This window comes from Girardinichthys multiradiatus, chromosome 4 (genome assembly GCF_021462225.1).
Source record: "Girardinichthys multiradiatus isolate DD_20200921_A chromosome 4, DD_fGirMul_XY1, whole genome shotgun sequence".
Taxonomy (NCBI): Eukaryota; Metazoa; Chordata; class Actinopteri; order Cyprinodontiformes; family Goodeidae; genus Girardinichthys; species Girardinichthys multiradiatus.
In genome coordinates this window covers 24,789,631-24,811,132 of record NC_061797.1, presented here as the reverse complement: position 1 = coordinate 24,811,132, position 21,502 = coordinate 24,789,631, and the positions used below count along the sequence as shown (strand labels likewise).

Below are 21,502 nucleotides of genomic sequence, written 5' to 3'. Positions count from 1 at the left end.
CCTCCATATGTTGTTTACTGTACAACACGGTCAAGCCACTGGCACTAGTTCGACTGAGGCAGAGCCCCAGGTGATACAAGAGCTGTAGGCAAACAGAGGCCAACAACATCTCGACACTGAAGTCTGTTGTCTCTGCCGGTGCTGCAGCAAACATCACATACACACACATTGGTGCATATTTATTTTTTGTTATCTCCTTTTAGCATATACTTTTTAGACAGTTGTGCTTTGAAAAAATAGGATGCTACTCATGTTACAATGAATCTGATCATATTCTGTTCAGAAGCAAAGACAACAACACCTGCTAGCATGACAGCAAATAAGACTAGTTTAACAAAGTATTTGGGATTAATACTTGTATCACTCTTTAAACTCAGGTAGGCTAGTGGTATCTAATCAATTGCATTACTTTAACAGTGGTTTTTAAATGATTAAGTAAAATTTGTGTTACAACCTGAGATTTAATTTTGTTGTCTCGTTAATTTTACTTCTCTAACATGGTCATGGGTAAATGTAGTGTCTAGGATGAGCAAATGGAGGTAGGGTTTTTTTTCCAAGTCAGCTAGTGGATAAACATTTTATAAAATCTGTAAAATTTTTATGTATATTGTGTGATGGTGAAGATGACAATTAGAGATGGTTGCAAAGAGCAACTAATTTACTTAAGTTTTAACTTAAAATGAAGCATGTTGCAAATAATGCATGTCAAAATGTATCAATCAGTCTTTGTTAGATTAATTCAGCCAATGTAAAGATTTGATGCATTTTTTTTAATGATTGTTATGGAAATTTGGAGATCTGTTTTGTTGTGAATATACCTATAACTTAATATAGATTTACAAATTAAATCTCTCTTGGGCATTCCCAGGGGATTGAGATGTATGTGATCTCACCGGAACAATATGCTATAGAATAGGACATTGTAAATCCCTGCTCCATCACCAGCTCAGTTCTGACCCAGCTCTGGCCCCACAGTGCCCACCTTCCTAGCAGTGGCTGGCTTTTAGGTCCGCTCCCTTTGTGCTGACCTCATCAGGCTTGTCCTTTAACCATGGAGCCACTCCACTGCCTGGTGGCTCTTTCTTTCTTTTCAAGCAACAAATATGCTAAAACAGCACTCTGTAATCACTTGGCATTAGGGCCTGTTGTGATGGGCATTAGCGGCTAGAATTGACCAGTGGGACATTATAAAAATGAGTCTGAAAAGAGAACACCAAAGCTGATGAGTCTAGATCCTGGCACTGGGCAGCTAGAGGATTAGTCAGCTAACGCACAGGCTGGGACGTCTGCAGGGTCGGGTCCCATCGCATCTCATCACCACAAGGCTTGAGGCAGTCCCCACGGCTGCTGCATCTCCAGCAAGACGATGCTCTGCTTCCTTAAAATCGTTCCCCTCCTGTTGAGCTGTTCTTTTTATTGGGGAAGCAAGTTCAGCTATTGAGTCAGTTTTAGATGAGGGAAGAGGGTCAGTTGAACAAAGTTGAAGAAAGATAATTACTGAAAGTTCAGAAACAATTATACAAATAAATTCACTGTTAGGATTTAAATAAAGATTACATCGCCCTTTGGAAAAATACTGTATAAGTTATGTTTCAGCTGGCAATGAGTTATTGAGCCATAACAAACGCAATGACTAGTATCATTCCTTAACCCTCCCTGCCTTCGGGTCATGACCCAAAACCGAGTTTAAAAGCAGAAAAAAAAAACTTTATTATATTTTTTCAACTTTCCTAGAGTGACCCCAGCACTGGAAAAATTCAATGTTACCATTATTCATATTCCCAAGTAAGCTGTACAACAAAAGTTACAAATATTGTCTTCTGGTCATTTTGATCCGACAGTCATATTGCATTGAAATCACAATCACAGAGTCAATTATACACCACAAAGATGTAAAAATGCTTAAGCTTTGTCTAAGATTTATCAGTAGCAGACAAAAACATGACAAGACATGTGGTCTTCTCCAGCAAAATGCACTGCCTGTACGCTGCCTGGATTTGGCAGCCAAGGGGGTGGCACTATAGATGAGGGTGTCAAGAAATGCGAGAACATATAAAATCTCATAATTGAAATGTTACAATATTGCCACCTGGTCAGTATGTGAGCAGTTTCCGATCCTACAGAGGGCAAAAAGAGTGGGAAAGCAGTGCGGGAAATTACAGGTTCTCATGATAAAAATGTAACAAAATTGCTAGTCTTTGAGGCTGCTCAGAGCCTATAAAGGTGCTGCAGATGACAGTACCCTGAATCCTTTCTGCTGCAGCCATGAATGTGCATGTCCCTGTTGAACAGGATCTAGACAAGATTTTTTCAAATGACCAGTAAGATAACTGATTCAGAAGAGGAGGAGGTATCAGGAGAAGATGCTGATTCATCCACAGAAGAAGAAATACCTCAAACTGAGACACTTCTTTAAAACAAATGGCAAAATAACACGATCTTCAGCAGCATATGACAAACATGGCAGGATGGCAGAACAAAATGTCATGAAGATGACCCCAAGACCCAACAGGTGTCCCATTTCCCATGTCTATGACATTGCCTCAGCATTCTACCTGTTTATCACACCAGCAATAGATAAAATTATCCTGGAGATGACCAATCTAAAGAGACAACTGGAAAAGGATGGATGAGACTGACCTGCATGCCTACATAGGGCTGCTACTCTTAGCTGCTGTATACAGGTTCCAAGGTGAGGTTACAAATAGTCTGTGGGATGCAGAGTGGAAGAGCAATTTTTCATACCATGATGCCTGTCAAACTCTTTCACACGTAGTCAAGACTGCTACGATTTGATAAACGTGAGTCAAGACCTGACAGACATGTGACAGACAAATTGGCAGCCATAAGAGAGGTTTGGGTGGGACAAATGGGTGGAGCGGCACAAATAAAATGACTTATTAGGATGAATAAAAATGCATTAAAAACTACTTCTTGCACATTTCTGCTACTTTAGTCTATAGAAATATTATACAAATATTGCTCACCCCCTATACCAAAAATAAATTAACTAAGTACAATTAACAGTTTCATAGAAACAAGTGGTATATCCTGAATAAATGCAGTGTTTCTGCCATGTGAAGAGGGTAAATTTAGGTATTCACTCAATTTGTGACAGACGGCATGTTGTTCCTTCAGGCAAAATAGATTTGTTGTTTAAAATTCAATTAAGCTGCTTTTTTTTGGGGGTTTGGTGAAGCTGGGTCATGATGACCTGGAGGACACAGGTGGTATACTGAATATGAGGACCACTGGAGGGTTAAACAACAATAGACTCATCCTGTGGTTATTTCTGAAAGATTCAATAATTGAACAAGGAAGAATGTTATAAAACTGAGCTGAAAATGGATTAAACATTAAAACCTAAAATGATGAAACTGGATTTACCAGGTCCAATTGTTTAAAACAAAGGGGTTAAAAAAGAATAAATAAATGTCTGGATGGACATTTTATAATAATCATCTACTTTTTTAGGCACACCTTGCTGGTAGCAAGTGCAACCTTTTTTTGCCTTTTGTCGTGACATGCTGCATTATCCTGCTGTAAGTAGCCTTCAGTATTTGGGTAGACTTTGGCTATAAAAGTATGGACATGGTCAGCAACAACTTATTTTATTTAAAAGAAATAGAAAACATTTGAGGACCCAACTTGCTGTGAACACACACACAAAGTGGCAAATAAGTGACACCAAGGATATGGATATGGACAGAGGTAGTAAATTAAATAGAACAGGTTTGATTTTAAGAAACAGAACTAGGTATAAAGTAAACATACAGGAAAAAGCATGGCGACAACAAGACCAAAAGCCCAACACATAAACCATACAGACCATAAGCTGTTATGAAGTGGATGAACATGGAGTCATCTGTATCTCTCAGGTTTGCAAAGACTCTCTTTAAGATAAAGCAGAACAGGCGGTTTCACTCATTAAGCCGTTTTTGGATAGCATCTAAGATAATATCTTGATCCCTATACCTCATTATCACTGAACCATTTAATCAGATGTTCTGCACAGTAACTACACTCGTTTTGTCTTTGAAGTTAAATGGTTTAGTTTGCAGAATTACAGCGGCCTGCTTTTCTCATAGGTATTGCTCAGCTTGTTTTCTTCAACCTCTCCAGTGCCTGTTTCTCTGCAAGCTCCTGCGGTTTTCACTTCTTTGCACCGTGTGAGCAGCTTCATACTGTTGGAATGTAACAGTAACAGGCAGTACCATGAGAAGAGTCATTGAGTGTAGTGGGGGCTGTCCTTTATTTAGGCCTGAAGCCCAGTTCACTGCACATTAAACATTTCCTCACTGAGGAGCAGCATAGTGTGGGATGGCTCAGTCCTTGTTTCTGTTCCTTCATCTAACAATGTCTATTGTTTTTGCTGACATTTTATGTTTGTCTTACCTCTCTAATTAAGTTGTTTACTCTGCTAAGGTGGCACCTTTCCTCAGCCACCCTGTTCTTCATCTTAAATCTACTTTTCTGTTTCTTTTTTACTCAGATTTTATCTTCTATCCTGTGTTCTCTTCATTGTCCTTCTGTTTACCTTTTTTTTTTACCCTTGCTTGTCTCATTTCTCTTCTCATTTAATGGCTTTACACTCCTCTACCAGTTTGTTTTCTAATAGATACCTTGGTCATGATATTCTGTCAGTTTCAAAAGTAAACTTCAAGAAGTTTCCTCCCACTGCTTTGTAGTTTGGATGATCTTAGCTTCTGATCTCAGGACAGGTTTTGAGCATCTGACAGTCAGTCAAAACTGCGAAAGGTTACCAGAAGCAGAGCATGTTTGTAGACACTTTACACAGCCTCACCATCACTTTGAGTTAATAGGAACATATGATGTTACGGAGTTATTCAAGCAAGAATTTTCACCCTGTCAAAGTCCATTATGTGCTCTTCCAGTTTTTACTGTCAGGTGCTCCAGAAACTGCCTAATACGCTTCTGTTTAGTTAACGATGCCGCTGCCTATGCCTTGTGTTCTTACAGATTGAATCATTGACATCACACCTATACTGGAGGATTTCTTCTTAATGCTTAACATTTTTTAAGTCAGTGGTTTTGTTTTTCATGTTTTTCTTCTTTTTCTATTAGGTAAATCTTCTTTTCTCAGTTGTTATTAAGATATGCTGTAAAATGGCATTCTGCAAGAAAGTAATCAATAAGTTTATCAGTCAGTCAATACAAACAATTGTCATGTGTAAACAGAGATTACTTGTTGTCTTTTGCCTCATGTAGCAAATCATTTATTTTGGCAAGCATAAGATAAATAAATAAAAACTAATCTGACTTTTAAAGAAAACATTTTTTTTTTTCCTTTTCATATCTCATAGGATGTTTGTTTACAGGGCCACACTACATCTTTCTATCTGTTCTGTTGAGGTCAGTTTTGGTGAAAAGATATGCAGGCGCAGGTCATTGTTTTTTGTGTATCAGAGCACTTTGGTCTCTAATCTAAATCAAAATGCCACTGTGCACTTACAGTAAGTTTCTATCACACTGACAAAACCAGCTGCTATGTCTAGCACTGCAACTGGGCTCATTTTCTTCTGATTACAACTGATAGTTATAGATATATTGACTTACATATACTTATATATTTATTACAACTGATAGTTATAGATATATTGACTTCAACTGATATCTTAATGTTCCCACACTTGTGTTTCTACACACCTGATTGCCATGTTAACCTTTTACATTGAAATGCAGTGAAATGCTGAATATCTCAGCATTTACTTAATATTCATAGTTTATTTGACACAAAATGTCAACAAACAAATCTGGAGGTTTCAGGATTAGTAATTACAATATTTTTCTAAATGATGCCTCTGGTCTTAAATGAGAGCAATACCCAACCATCTGCTTATAGTCATATAGCAAGTCAGTGAGTGTCATTGTGTGTGTGTGTGTGTGTGTGTGTGTGTGTGTGTGTGTGTGTGTGTGTGTGTGTGTGTGTGTTCCTGTCTTGGCATCAGAGTGAGAACCATTTTTCCGATTTCACCATCAAATTGAGGACCGTTTGTACCAAAGTGAGGACATTTTGCTGGTCCTCACGACCTATTTTGCTAACGGTTAGGTTTAGGACTAAGATATGAATTGAGTTTAGGTTAAGGTTAGGGTTAGGCATGCACTGGTAATGGTTAGGTTTAGGGTTATTGTCAGGGTTAGGGCATAGAAAGGGTTGAAAATGACTGAAAATCAATGGAAGTCAATGGGAGTCAACACATGGTCCTCACTACATATAGCAAAACAAGAGTGTGTGTGTGTGTGTGTGTGTGTGTGTGTTGCATAGGAACCCTGATTAGCCATGCAGACAGAGCTGATAACATGGCTCATGTCACTGCACTGTTTACACTGGAAATAGTGCTGCAGCTTAGATAGAGCGGCTGTTGAGGATTTCTTTTGTTTTAATGACCTCAGGAGAAGTTAATGTAACTTTAGTTAAGAGTGAATTCATCTGCGTTGATCTGTTCACTTTTGTGTGATGATGTGTCCTCTGGTACTTTAATTAACGTAAACCTCATTGGTTCCTCACTCTTTCCTCCAATGTTCTTAAAAGCTAAAAACTTCCAAAAAATGATTGCTTTTGTTTTCTCTATCTAAATGTCAGGATAGGCAGAAAAAGGGAAATGCTGGTTTTCCATTAAGCATGATTTTATTTTAAGAAAAGTACAGTGTTTTATAAAAACAGCCACGCCCTTATTGCCGGTGTTGAGTTTTAGGCCGAGATGTGTGGCTACACTGTTGAGCATCAGCCAAACAAGTCTTTAACTCTGACAGAAGTTTTCCCGCAGCTTTAAACCTACAGTTGCTTCCTGTGTTGGACTCATAAATCTTTGCTCTTGCTATAAAATCAATTACATGCCACTTAAAATATGTGTCGAACTGCATTTTAGTGCCTGCTGCCTGTTGTCAACACAGTAACTCGAGCTGCAGCTGTTGTGTAGCTCGTGTCTGGTGCACTAAATGGAGGATTCACACCACAAGTGACTTTTTACATGCATGTTGGCCCAGTCATTTGCATATTGTCATCTGTATGTGCAGAGAATCAAGAGAATTTGATTTTTTAAAAGATTACATTGCTTCCGATGGGGGGAAAATGGCATTCACTATGTCCTGAATATTTTACCAGCTCCTTTAAGTGTGTGACTGATTTTTCTCTATTTTTATGTGATTCAAAACAACTTTAACTCATCTAGCATTAATTTTATATTTTTAAGAGGATTCAGATCTCTAGATTTAAAGTAAAACTACATGATAATAGTGTACTGCCAATCAGCTTCAAACAGGCCCCTAATTTATAGAGTAGTAGATGAAAGAAGTGTTCCTTTTTACAGATACGCTAATAAAACAAAAATTATTTTGATTTTTATACCCTAGTGCAACAATTTCTAAACTAGCTGCTGTGTTTCACTTCTGCAGAGCAAAGTGTGTGCATGTGTGATATTTGGGGTCAAGAAGATTTCAAATCTGAAGACAGTTGGCATCAAAGTTTTCAGCTTTCTGGTGACGCCTGTTAGGTGCAAGCTCTGTTCTGCTCTGCATTGTGAAGGCTGAAAAAAAGGAACTATGTTGGTCTTGGACTGTGCAAATAAGTGCTTTAATTCCTTTAGATTATCTGATTTAGATTTACCAGCCTCATGCCTGAAGCGGACAGCTATAATACTACAGTCATTGTTTGCCAGCTAATGTCAGAGTTTTCTTGCTTTTGATTATGATAGTGAAAAATTGATATTTTCAAGATATTTATCAGTAAATTGGGAGAGTGTTGATTCTACTTCTGCACTTTTGTTGTAGTCTATACATTTACTGTTACTTCAGCCAGACAGCTGAACCTTTATTACAACCCTCTTCAGTCTCACTATGTTGACATGTTGTAAGTGGCATGTTTCTGTAAAGCTGGTTATTGCCTGACTGATTACATATCTTTGAGGTAGATATCTTTTTTTTTTTGGTTTTCGGAGAAATCTTTTTAGTTGCATCAAAAGCAGTACTTAAGAAAACGAGAGTTCTTCAAATGTTCCTATTTTGCATTAAATTCGCATCATTACTTATTCTCACTCTTTCCCCCACATTGCTGAGTCTCCTGCATATGTAGCTATGCCAGCAAGTTGGAAACCTCCCCTAATGTGTCAGCAAGTTCACCAAGGACCTGTCATACTAATGCACCTTGGCTTCAGAGGACCATACAGTCACATGTAAGTGCTGCCCGGTTGTAAGATTTTTAACACGTTTCTGAGAGAAATTAAATTTTCTTTCATAAAACAATCTTCCATTTCTGTTTGTTTGCAGTTTTACATGTTGCACATTTAGAAACTTTAAATGAAAACAAATGTAGCACATATATAAGAACAAGAAAGTTTGGAGTACAGTCTGTACTAGCTGGCACAACTCAGATATATTGTAATACATTTATTTTAAAAAACAAATAGCGCTGGGGTGGCAACTGAATGCTATTAAGTTACATCTGCTTTGTACGCTGCTGGAACAATGAAGGGAAAAGGTTGAATTATTGTTCATGAGATATTTACTGCCAAACGTCTCCCTCGTTCGGCTTCCCTCATGCATGCACACACACACACACACATGCACACAGCACACTGAGCTGAGTGTGTGTTGGATTTTAGCTTGGAATTTGACATATTTTCAATTTACAGCCTCGTTCTACACTAAACATTGGGCTTGTCACACGGCAGAAGAGCATGATGCAGTGGCCCTTTTTTTTCCTTTCCAGTCACAGCATATTCAAGGTTACAGGGTATCAGTCTCAATACACAGACACACATTTCTTAGCACTATGTTGATTTAGAAGAAGAAAATCAAGCTGTATTGAACCTTTTATAATCCATCTGTTATGATGCACTGCAGCAGCTCTTGTAAAGGTATCACCAAGAGGCAGAGGGACGTTCAGCCAGGTTCACTGCAGCAGTTTCTTCCTTCCAGCTTTAAAGGGCTCAGTATCACTTGTCATTCACTGCAGAACAAACGTAAAACATAAGATGCTTAAGTACTTTTGTTTTTCATCCCAGACTGCATCTTCAGAAGATTTAAGGCAGCCCGGTTCACTGCTATCCAAGACTGACCCGCCGTGATAAATTTAGTACAGCGAAAGCTTTTTTGTTTTCCTCCTTCTCTTCATCGCAAGAACTATGTGGAGCTCAAAATAACAGCACTTCAGACTCTTCACACACTAGCTTACATTTCTTCTGCAGATTGCCATGGATTTAAGAAAATGAATGGCAGAGATTTTAGCTCAGCTGCTTCTACTTTTAGCTCAGGTTATCCATTTCTATTAATATTTTAGGTAGATGCAGTGTTAGTTTTTATCTGTACTGTGCTGCTGGAAGCAGATAGGAGTTAACTTTGCACCATGTCAAGGTGTGATTGACGAATCTGTATGAGTGGAAACAGTTGGCGCGTAGTAGAGGATCACCTAAACGGTTTTTCTTATGAAGAGGTTTTATGTAGCTCTGTTGGCCGTTTGTTTTAGGCAAGATGGAAATAAAATTTCAGCCTTTTCCTTCTGCTATTGTTTGAATCATTTTTGAGCTATATTCAGAACACTCTTGTCCTTTTAAATTTACTTTTAGCCTTTATAATGTTTCATTAACAATCCTTGATGTGTTTTGAAATGTAATCACTATCTTTCCACCAATTATTTCATGACTTCAGTATCTAATCTTAAAACCTGTACCATTTCTGTCATTTATTACTGCTGTTTCTTAGATATTTGACATATTTCATCCTAGATATGTCTGTTAATATGAAAGCAAGTACAATACTGACTTAAAGAAGTAGGAGTACATGTATTAATCCTATCACACATTTGTAATCATACATTATTTACACCACAAGCCTTTCATTTTGTGGCTTTTACCTGTAGATTTGCCTTCAAATGAAAGAATTTGTGTTTTTTTAAAGTAACTCAATTTATAGAATGATAAATGGATTTACATAATTCTGCACTTCATATCTTCTGATTCTGATCTTATTTGGGCAAGTTCCCTCTAAAGAAATTATAATTGATGATGACCCCTGATCAAACCAAAAAGTGACCTCCTGCTGGTAGAAATTGTTTAAGTCACCTAACAATATTTCTTTACAGTAAAGTATTTACTTCCATTTCACATTTGATAGAACTGTGTCTCTAGATCGAAATAACAAGTAGGAAATTAATAGATACTGTTGAACTTGTTTTTTTTTAAACGACTCATCGTTTAAAATAGTTTTAAAGCAGGATTAAAAATATTATTATCACAATCTAGATTGAAAACTTTGGGTGCTTTAGGGGGACCAGGAGGTTCATATTAGCGAGAAGAAAAAAAAAAGGGCCTCTGCTGGAAATGAGGGTCAGGCCTGAGTCAACCGGGCAGAGGAGGGATCATCCATTCTCTCTGAAACCCCTTAACACAGAACAGAAGAAAACTGGGAGACGACATCTGTTTGGCGATTTTGCTTCTCACATCAGCTTCGTTTTTGTGTCATGTGAGTGCTTCTTTGTGCATCAACGGTCAGCAGCTTTAGTTGTTTTTTTCCAAGTCTGTTTCACTCTACATTAGCCTTTTCGCTGCAGGAGAAGCTGGGTTGAGTGAACCTTGTGATGTGTTCCAGCCAAATGTGGGCCTCCATGTTCGTCTTTGTTTTCCATGTGCCTGCTCTTCCATGAGAGCACCTGAGCTTTGAAGCCGCCTGTTGTCCAGAAGAGCCATCTCTGCATATGTGTTCCTCTTTATGAAATAAATAAAGGAGAGAAAGAGAGAGAGAGAGATGAGAGCAGGGATGCAAGTAGAGAAGATAGCTTTGATCACGTTGGAGTGTCACAAATGTCTTGTTTCTGTCTGTAAGAACATCTGAGCCACAGTCACTTTAGTGGATAAAGAAAGTTGTGACCAGCGGAGGGAGGATGTTTTGTTTGTCATTTTAAAAGTGATTTTAGCCATTTTTTCAAGCTCTGGACTTTTGATTTTTGCTTGGATATTATTTTAAGGGGACACAAGAGTCTTAACTATGCTAAACATTCTTCTGTCTGCACTTCTTGATCCTGAGAGGCGTCTAAGGACGTTCAGAAGGAGTGAGAGGCTTGCATCTATATTAGTATGTATTATTTTAGTAGATCCTGTCAGTTTTGTGTGTTTAATGTCTGATATGTGTATGCATTTCAGTAATTACTTTTTTCAGGAAATTGTGGTGGGCACTCATGTAATTTTTTTATTGGCTTTTCTAAACATTTTGTATTCACCTGACTAAGTAAGTGGGCTTAGAGTTCTTCCGTCGTGATCCTCTTCTTGGCTTTAACCAGCCTTCGCAGAGGTTATCCTTTACTTTTCACCTTCAGGGCATGTCTGCTGCTCCGCACTGATGGTATTTTTGCCTTGTAGGATTGTGCCTGGTGGGAATTAACTCCTTATAGACCACCTACACTGTCACCAAGCCCTCCTCCACAGCTGAGGAGGAAAGAAGCAGAGGAAATGATAATTAGGGGGAGTGAGATCTGGGGAATGTGATTGCTTGGTTTGTTTGGAAAAGGCAGGGTGTGTCTGTGGGTTTATAGGCTCTCAATTACTGTAACTGCAGAGATTTTAAAAGTTTAACATTTTTTGTTGCTCTTGTTGTCCCATTCCTATAATCCACATGAGTTTTGCTAGAAACAAAACGGCGAAACAATGCAATCTGAGACTGTTGCATCCTGTGGGTGGTGACTGGTTTAGGAAGTAATAGGAACCTGACAGGATGGCACATGTGGTTTCCTGTGAGGTAACTTCTCAACCACAGCACTGTTGATTTTTTTTTCTTTTCAATTTTGATAATTTATTTTTAAATACAAACTTATTTTGTAATTGTTCAGAAGATGGGGGTCAAGGGCATTGACTTGATTATATCTTATGTAACTAATCCTTTTAGCTTGCTGCTCACATCATTTTGCGTTTGTATTTACGTTGTTAAGAAAATCTGTTTTAAAACTCTGCAAGCTATGATTGTACACTCAAATACTACATTAGGAGTGACAGTGGCACAACCAATACCCCCCAATACTGTACAGCTGGGATGGTGTTTTCAGACTTACTTGTTCTGGGGTTGATATGAACATTTTGGACCAAAACACATTTAACTCTAGAACTCAGAACCATCCTACATGGTATGATTGACGTTGCCATGCTGTTTATACATCTGTGGGCTGTGTGTTTGCTAAAGTAGTGGCTTGCCCATGGTACCATCAATGCAAGAACCACAAAAGCTTAAAACACATCCACAGCCTTAGCCCCTGACCCTCCCATAAACGTGTCAGCAGCATAAAAACTCTTGCAATTGTTATCACTACAGTTTTTTTTGCATCCCAACATGGGATCTCATCTGGCCACCCTTTTGAAACTCTCCCTGATGTGCTCCTGCACCGTAGTCGTTGAGTAATGAACGTATCACCGTCGTCTCCCAGGGAAAGTGAGCATTCAGCACCAACAGGGACAGCAGTGTCGCTTCTCCTCATTGTATCCCAGCCTGTGTTTATTCTGAGAAACTGGAGAGGGGTAGACATTACTCGCAGCGGTTTCAAGAATGCATTGAGGATTTTGTTTTCTCAAAATCTTCATGAATACATGTACAATAGGAATATATTTAGTGAGAAACATTATTAAACTAATATAAATTGTCGTAAATGCTGTCAGGATGATTGTCGTACATTTTCTGCTTAGTTTCCCCACCCCTACTTCTGTGGAATGGTTTGATCCGCACACAAACGACACAGCCGTTGCTCACGGAGCCGAGAGCAGGAGGGGGAGAGGTTTCCTCAGCTTGCCGTAGCCATTGCAGCACACTGTCCCACTGATGAATACTCTCCCCAACTTTTCATCCAGAGGTTAGCCACGGAACGCCACTACGAGAAGGGCTTATCCTTTTCGTTTTTTATTTTTTCCTTTCAACCCGACTTTCTCCCATGATACCATTCCCAACTGGACCAAGGTTGGCGTCACAGGCGGCGAAGATAAGATAATGAACTTTGGACTTTCCGCACGGCTTTTCGTGACATGTTTCTCGTCGTCCCGGATAAAATAAAATAACAACACAGCCCGGCGTGGCGGCAGCTGCTGGGCGAAAATTGCACTGGAAAAGGGGGGGGGGGGGAATATAGCGCTCTATAACCCAAGCGATTACTCAAACAACGGGAACAACTTTAAAGCTGGTGCTGTTGGGGCGGAATAGCAGAGGAAAATGTCCTCCAAACCTTCAAATAAGGTGGGTACCTGGCCGGAGAAAAAGCCAACTCTCTACGTTATGCTGCTGGTTTATGTAATACAATATAATGTGCTGGACGGCCTAGTAAATCTGCAGTGAGGGGCAGTCGGTTTAGCTGTATATTAGGATGATAACTTTTACACGGCTGGTATTGTAATATGGGACATGCTGGGGGTGGTTTTGTGTCTGTTTTTCAGGGTCTGGCTTTATTTTGAAGTGAACACTTATATTATTACCTTAGTCTATAACTGGCTGTGCTGTGTTTAGTTTGCTAGAATAAAACATTAGTTTTTTCTTCTTTTTTTTTAAACTAACTGGTTGCAACTAAAAATAAGTTGCCCTAAGATGTTTAGAGCTGGTCCCAGTAAAGCTACCTGTTGATACATGGGGTTCTGGTTTTATTAAAGCGGGTAGTGGGAAATCCTCATGAATCTGAACAATAAGCTCTGCTGTGATATCCTCTTTATTACATCTGAGCAACTACCTCACTGCCCAGTCTGAGTGGTTTGCTACACAAGTTATTAATATTGAAAAAGCCTCAAGAGGCCAACACAGAGCAGAATTTATTAAATGGGTTTCATGATTGAACACCCAACATTATTCATATTTGACTTGCTTGTCAGTATTTATAGTAGGAGGCTCAACACGTTTTAAAAAGGCTCAAACGTGTTCATGGTGAATTGCTCATGTTGTAGTATCTTCTAAATATTTCGCATAACTCATTAATAAGGCATCTTCACAGAGTTACAAAACAGGGCCAGGAGCAGCTTTCTCATTTGGAGACAACTACCTTCCCAAAAATGTTTGCCTATTTAAAATACATGTTTGTGTGTCCTAAAAAACACAAGTTGGGTTGTCCTAATAGATTTAAAGTGGGATAATAAGAGTTTGGGATTTATTTTGTTTCTTTTTCTCACTTTGACAAGCGTGGAATGTGTGCAGTGTTGGGCCAACAGCGGTAGTGAAATTCAGGTTTGGGCGGTTGCTCCAGTTAGACGAAACCAGCTGCATCATATCAACTGATGACGTATCTGCACTGTACATGATGGTTGGGTCACACCTTCATATAAAACGTACTACTCACTGCATTACTGGTCCTGCTGGTAGCAAGCCTCTAACGGTCAATGTCTCTTCTGGTTTCATTTTTTTGTTCTTATAGTTTTAGAGTATGTCCTGAATATCAGGTTTGTCTCTAATTCGTAGAATGCTGTAGTCAGTAATCACATAACACACTGCTACATGATAAATGCCTCTTTAATGAGAAAACAGTCCTTTGTTTTGTAATAAATGATTATATAAAAAAAAGCTCAGACTTTAAAGACTAAATTTCTCTTCCGATTTGTCAATGAGGTCTTTCCTGCCTGATTTGAGTGTTATTGTTAGATTAATGAGTGCGTAATTTTGTTCCAGGCTTAATCAGATGTTGCCCGTGCTATTTTCTAATCTTGTCGGCAGGACAGTGAAACTGCCCATGTGCGTTTTTTAATAGATAGATTTATTTCCAATATCGTCTTAACATTTTTTTTAATTGAAGTGATGGATCACATATCCACATTTTGAGTTAACCTACCATTGTTAGCTGTGGACAGTAATTGGTATTTTTATTTCTTTTGAACATTATCAGCAACTTAATCATAAAGTGTTTGTTAAAATGTTGCAATTTTGTTGCAGTAAAACAACTCAAGTGTCAAATAAAAAAACAAAAACAAAACAAGCTAAAAATAATAGAGAAATTAAGTAAATTAACAAGCATTGTGTCTGTCTGCCTTATCTGCAGCTGATAAGTCAGTATCCTCTCACAGAACCAAACACATATTCTGTTGCATACCTTTTTTTTGTTTTTTGTTGAAACAAAAAAATCAGTCGTTTTAATGAAAATTTGGCACTGTTGTTCTGATTAGCTTAACTAATTATATGGGTATATTCCCAGTACATGGTTGTCACGCAACGAGGGTGTGACAGTTTAACGTTTTGTGTCATCTCGAGCTATGTTTCATGGCATAAACCTAAAATAAAACAAGGGAATATTTTAGATTAGCATGCTAGAACAAAGATCAATGCATTCCTAACGTTTGTCCGTTCTTTCGTTGTTAATTTGCCACCACCTTCCTGTCAATTAATTGCTCCATCTTTGCTGTGATGGTTTGTTAAATTTTGGCGGGCGTACACATTCTTCAAGCTCATATGATGAGAAAATACACAATATTAGGACCCGGAGAACAAGATGAGGCAAGTACTTTGCACTATTTCTCTAAATGGAGCAAAAGACACACAATATTCTCACACACCGTGTTTTAAAGATTCTGTAATCAGTTATTATACCAAAAATGATGGGAAGTGGATGCTAACTGTAGCGTAGATGCTGGCTAACTATTAGCCAAAAGTGGTTTCTAACATTGCTTAGATATTATTTGTATCTCAACCGTTTTTTTTATCTACCAAGAACCTAAAATTCTGCCACATAAAGTATTATTTTTTTATTTTTTTAACCAAATGTTGTAAGCCAGCTTTAGAAGCCTTTATTTGTAGACTTAGCACAGGTCAACCCAAGAACCACTTTGTCTAATACAAACATTCATACAGGGTATGAGGTTTAAAATGCTTGCTTCTGTATATCGGGGCCCAAACTAAAAAGAAGAAATAACATCCTGACAGCAACTAGACCTTGCTTTGTGAGATAAACTTCAATTTGTCAAGAAATGGGTGGATACTAAACTATCGTGGAATAATGGTATTTCCATGTGTCAAATGGCTTTAAAAAAAAAAAAGGTATCTGATTGATGCAAAATGCTTGAAACTGACATTGACCAGAAGCTCCAGAGCAAGCGTTTAACTACGATCTGCATGACCTGATTTTGTATTTGGTATTTGGACAAACAGTGTTTTCGAGTGTAACATTCTGGACTCCCGCCTGATGAGATGCGACGATGTATCAGCGGTTGTTGTTTCCTATAAATCCATACTTGATGATAAGCTGCAGCAGAATGCTGCTGTGCAGTGTTACGGTTAGAGGAGTAACCCTTGCAGATGTTTGGGCCTCATGTCTTGGCAAGTCAGCACTGTTGCAACATACTGCATGCTAACCGTGTGATGAGGTTAGATGGAAGTTTTATAAATATGTAGCATAAACTCACTTATGAGCGCTCTCGCAAAAGTGAATAAAAATGTTTTCTTACTCTGATTTTTGAGCTTTTTTAATTACCGATCTGCTGCGGACTAAAACGACCTTTTGTCTTTTCCTGTTGCGATGAAGATGTCTTTTAATATTCGTCTTCATGATGCTATCTACACCTTATATATTCTCATACTCAAATTGGGTTGGTGCGTTCTTAACCAGCTTTCTGAATCACAGTAGTGATGGTTTTTTTTTTTTTTTTTTTTTTTTTTTTTTATATTCCCAAAAGCTTTTCAATTTAATGTTACCCCAAATCACAGTAAAAACCAGAGTATTTAATGAAAGTATTTCCGTCCATCACTAGTATTTCACAGTCAACACTTTTAAAGAAACAGCATGGCAAACTGTGGTTTTCCTACCTCTGCTAGTGACATGAATGAAATGTTGCACAGTCTAACTTCCACAGAGTTGTGTGGTTATATAAATAGAAAGGTTCACTTCATTAGAAGGGGCAGTTGTTGGGTAGCTTATTTTTAATCTGTCATATTCTTTTATAAATCTGTTATATTAGGTGTTATTTAAACAACTCTTGCATTATTATCAGACTCATTAAAAACTAATTTACAAGAGTCTGCATCAATTCTCATTCATTACATTAAGTGTTGTTCCTGCTCTGTTTTGACTAGCCTTCAGCCGTTCCTACCTGCTTTTGTGAATACACACAAAAGTGAAAAGTAACTCAGAGCGTCATTGGTCCCTCCAGCCTTTGACTCAAACGAGTGCAGGAAGAATTTGCATGGAGGAGGTTGCATTAATTAGAGTAGAACAGCCTCTATTTTGCTTTGATGATTACACATCTCCATTTACATCACTGAAGGAGGGAAAGGCAATTAGAGAACCCCATGCTTGAGAGGAAAAAAAAAAAATCCTGATGATGTTTTTGTTCTCGGCCCTAAGCTCCCCATTGTGAGTTCTGGGTGATTAACATGGTAGGGAACTGCTAATGTCTGAAAATTATTCCTGAAGTGTATAAATCATACACGATCCACAGTTTTTGTGCATCCACTATATTCAACTTTAGCTGGATAAAGCATCTTGAAGTGTACAAATGAGCTACTGTAGTCCATATAATAATAATATTTAATAATAATAATCATCATTATTGGTCATTGCACATGTACATTACAACGAATTTTGTCCTCTGCATTTAACTCATCCCTTATAGGGAGCAGTGGGCTGCCATTTGTGCCGGTCTTGCTCAGGGACCCAGAGTGGTAATCTGTGGGATTGGAACCTGGCCCCTTGTGTCCCCTCCAGAACGCAAACCTGTTCTAACCACTAAGCCACCACCCCCGTTATGTCTGATACAGCTCAGGGAGCTCCTCATAGAAGGACATCCACACACATGTATACTAATACATAGTCATCCTCACATCAATAAGCAAATCACTGATTATAGATGGTTGGTTTAAAGTTGTCCGACTCCCTCAGTAGACCAGCTGCTAGCTGGCTCTGTGGTCTGTGAAAGATGAGGCTTGCCAGTTACTGAGGATTGTAGCTTTTTGTGCCTCTGTTCATACCAGAGGAGCCATCAAATTTATGTAACATGTAGACTAGAGGTGAATAACTCATTGAAATAAACAGCGTGAAACTTAGCTTCTTTTTAAATATCACTTTCAGAATGCTAAGAGAGAACAGCTGTCTGTGTTTTCGCACTCCAAGGCGATGTGTGACTGTTATCAAGGAAATCTGACCTGCTTATCCTTGTCATCTCTGGAGGGAAATCCGGGCCAGATACACACAGCTGGGGGCAGGTTGATAGCAGATAAAGTGAAAAAGGAGGGGAAAACAGAAAATGCCTTCTCTTCAGGGAGGAGGGGGGGTCATTGGAGAGGTGAAATGGAGAACGGAAGGAGTGGGATGGGGAGATGCACTGGCTATAATCTGAGTCACATGGCAGTTCTTAAAAAGACTGCTGCTCTTTTCCTATAATCACAGAATTATAGCTCTTGGACTTGCACATTAATGTCTGTTTTACTTGAATTCAAAGGGAACTCTTAAATGTTTTGGGCCAAATGTCAAAGGTTTTCTTAAAGCTTAGTTGAAACAAATCTTAGCAACGAATGTTCAGTTTTGTGAAGTAGTGTAATAATGTTTGTGTTTTCGTGTACTTTTCGTGTAACCCTATACCTGACAGACTCCTTACATTACGGACCTTCTCTCAAGAAGACCTGGCCTCCATTTAAAGTTTTACCGTATTAGAACGGTTCCCGTCGCCTCTCACTGACCTGTAGGCACTCCTTTTTGGAGATTAATGGAATTGTCCCTTTGGTTCACTCAGGGAAAGTTTCTTATCTTTTTCATGTGGTCAGCCCAGCAAAGGACAGTCCAAGCGATGCCTGTCTCCTTAATAGCAGGGAAATACGAAGCAGGTCTCTGCATGGATTTATCATTTCTCCAACAAGCATAAGGAATTTGACACGGGGTGTTTTGTGTGTGGCAGACAGAGATAGACGGAGGTAGTGGGGCAAATACAAGGGAGAGTGCATGTGGCATCCGTGGCTCAGCTGGTTGGGTAAAAGAGAAAGAGACTAGAACAGATTCATCCCAAGGCTTGTTGCCCTGCATGCCTGAACACACACACACACACTGTCTGCCATGTGCTCATTTGCCTGTGTTCCTGTGTGTTGGAAGGGCTGTCGTCTGTCTGAAGGAAACTGGATTTCCAGCTGAAATTACTAGCTTTCTGGAAATCAGTTTATTTCAGATTTCTAGCATTGCTTTATTTTCCTGACTTGTTAAAATAAGAGGCTTTTGCACTCAAGCAATGAACAGGTTACAACTAATATTTTTTATGCAAACATGTATCAATCCCTTATGACTGTCCTTTAGAAAGAAGCACATTGTCACTGAGATTTAGCTGTTTCTTACATTCAAAATATAGATTTTCTCCTTTGCTTTCCTCGTGCTGCGTTGCTGTCAAAGATAGATTTTGCCTATTTAGAGTAGTTAAAGATTTACAACCAAAGTAACAATCCCAACCATGTTGGATTTGCAAACATGGTCTATTTCCTATTGTCATGAAGCTGAATAAACTTTCCTGTTTGGATAAAACAAGATTTGCCCTCTTACTGATATATACCCATCCCTAGTGCTATATTTTCATAGTGTTTCTAGATTCATTGCATTGCCTGACTTGGGGCCTGGCCACACTACTACAGATATTATCCTTTTCTCTATTTGTGGGTAAAAAATCTGTGTATTAAATCTGAATATCCAACTGAAATGCTGCAATGCTTATCTCATGCCAGTATCAAGCCAAAATAGCTCAGAGTGAGCTCTCTATGGTTGATATGATTTAATCGGAGTTGCATAACCACATTTCCCTAAGCACTATGAGTACATTGTAGAAAATTAGCCTAATTCATATTGTATGTTGTCAAAGTGGGTATAAAATGTCCCAAAGGCAGGCATACACATACTTGTATAAAACTACTACTGGTATAAAACTACTAAAGCTGGAAAGGAACAAAATGGCTAAGGGGAGAAATTACCAGTATCTAAGGTACAGCATCCTGAGCATGGCTAAATGCTCAACATGCTTTTGACATTGTTTACCATTTTCTCTTTGTTATAAACTTTTTCAGCTTGTGCTGAATGCCGAGATAGTTTGGGAAAAAGCAAAAAACAATGTGGAAAACCCCATAGAAATGGCTTAATTTATCTTGTTGTGGTTTCTCCCACAGAGAGTGATAGTGTGGAGGTGCTAAGTGGACCTCTGTGGTCTCCCCAACAACTCTGTCTGCATTAAAATGAGAGTAACAGAAAATCTAAACTTTGCAAAACATCATTTAGTTCCGGTTGTTCCCAAACGATCGAGATGATGTGCCACTATGTCTGTGCATGCTGCACAGACATAGTGGCACTGCCTCTTACAGACAGTATAATTTGTATAAATCCACGTCTATACAGCAAGGAGCTAATAGGTACCTAAGGTAAATGATGAGATATATTCTCTTCAAACCTCTTCATTGAGTCTCATTATCTTTCTGAGGCCTGAAACTGAAAGCTCAAACATTTTTGTCATGTTTTTCCCCCACATCTCTAACTGGACGTCTCATAAATTCCTTTCCGCAAATCGTTCTGAATCATTGGAGGAGTTTGGCCAAGTATTTATCTTCATACACTGTGATATTCCATTTTCCTTTCTTGTGGTTTAACACTCCAACCTTGGGACAGTGAGTCTGCTGCCAACAGCCAATAACATTGTGTGAGACTGCACGAACTTATCAACCCAACTACATAGCTGGCTCCTGGCCGTCTGCTTGTTTGACTTAAACCGCTCTGACTGCGGCTCCTCCATCCCTTCCTGCCGTTTCCCATCTGATTCATGTTAGTTTTCGCTGCAGATCATCTTGCAGAGCAGAAGCTTCTAATTGTTGCATTGCTCAGCACTCTTTTTCTACATAGTTTATTGGAACTAGGAGTGTTTTATTTTTCCTCTTTGCTGACTGAAGCATGTTATTGCTAATACATTGTTTTTCTGTGTGTCTGCTACTGTATGTGATAGTGTGCGCTTGGAAACCTTATAAACAAACCTGATTTAGTTTAATCAGATATGCAGAAGTTATGAAAGAAAGGAATGTGCCAGTACCCGATTGTTAAATCTTGTCAATCGCATTTATTATAAGTTTCAATCTTTGGCTTTTTGTTTTTAGCTGTACTGAGTTGCAACAGAAGACTATATTACAAAGGCACTGATTCCTCTGCTGTCTGTAGTTCACTAAGTGCAGTGGTGGGTGTAGGTTGCAAGTTCTTTCTCAGATGCATTGTCTTTCTGTGCTTGTGTATCATGCTAAAAAATGCATGGGTTCCCCCCGTCTCTCATCACTTGGTGGAATGGGAATGTCTGTTAAGTGCTGGGAAAATGCACGCTCCTACCACAGTAACTCATTAAATCTCTATAGATTCTGCCCCACAACATGCCTATTGTAACAAAGTCCTCAGAAGGCTTGGGAATGCCATCGAGTGGGCTGGGCCTCATGTTTTATGGCGCAACATGACTGCAGCTCTCCGAGTTGTGGCCCAGAGTTTCCTAATGCCAAAGATGTTGTGAAATCGGAAAGGCGTCGTTTGCTCCGAGTCTGTTATCCTACTGCAGCA

At 38.8% G+C, this 21,502-nt stretch overlaps 1 protein-coding gene across 8 annotated transcripts in view; it reads left to right on the top strand.

The window, feature by feature from the left end:
* The window catches only part of tjp1a (tight junction protein 1a), a 117,820-nt gene that overhangs the window by 53,232 nt on the left and 43,086 nt on the right, over nt 1-21,502 (top strand). The window contains exon 1 of one of the 8 annotated variants that reach the window (XM_047364034.1): nt 12,832-13,224. The exons of the other annotated variants lie outside the window; for them this stretch is intronic. Within the exon in view, the coding sequence (XP_047219990.1) occupies nt 13,201-13,224 (24 nt within the window). The 5' untranslated portion in view covers nt 12,832-13,200. Of the gene's footprint in view, nt 1-12,831; nt 13,225-21,502 lie in introns of those variants that run through there. 8 annotated transcript variants of the gene reach the window in all.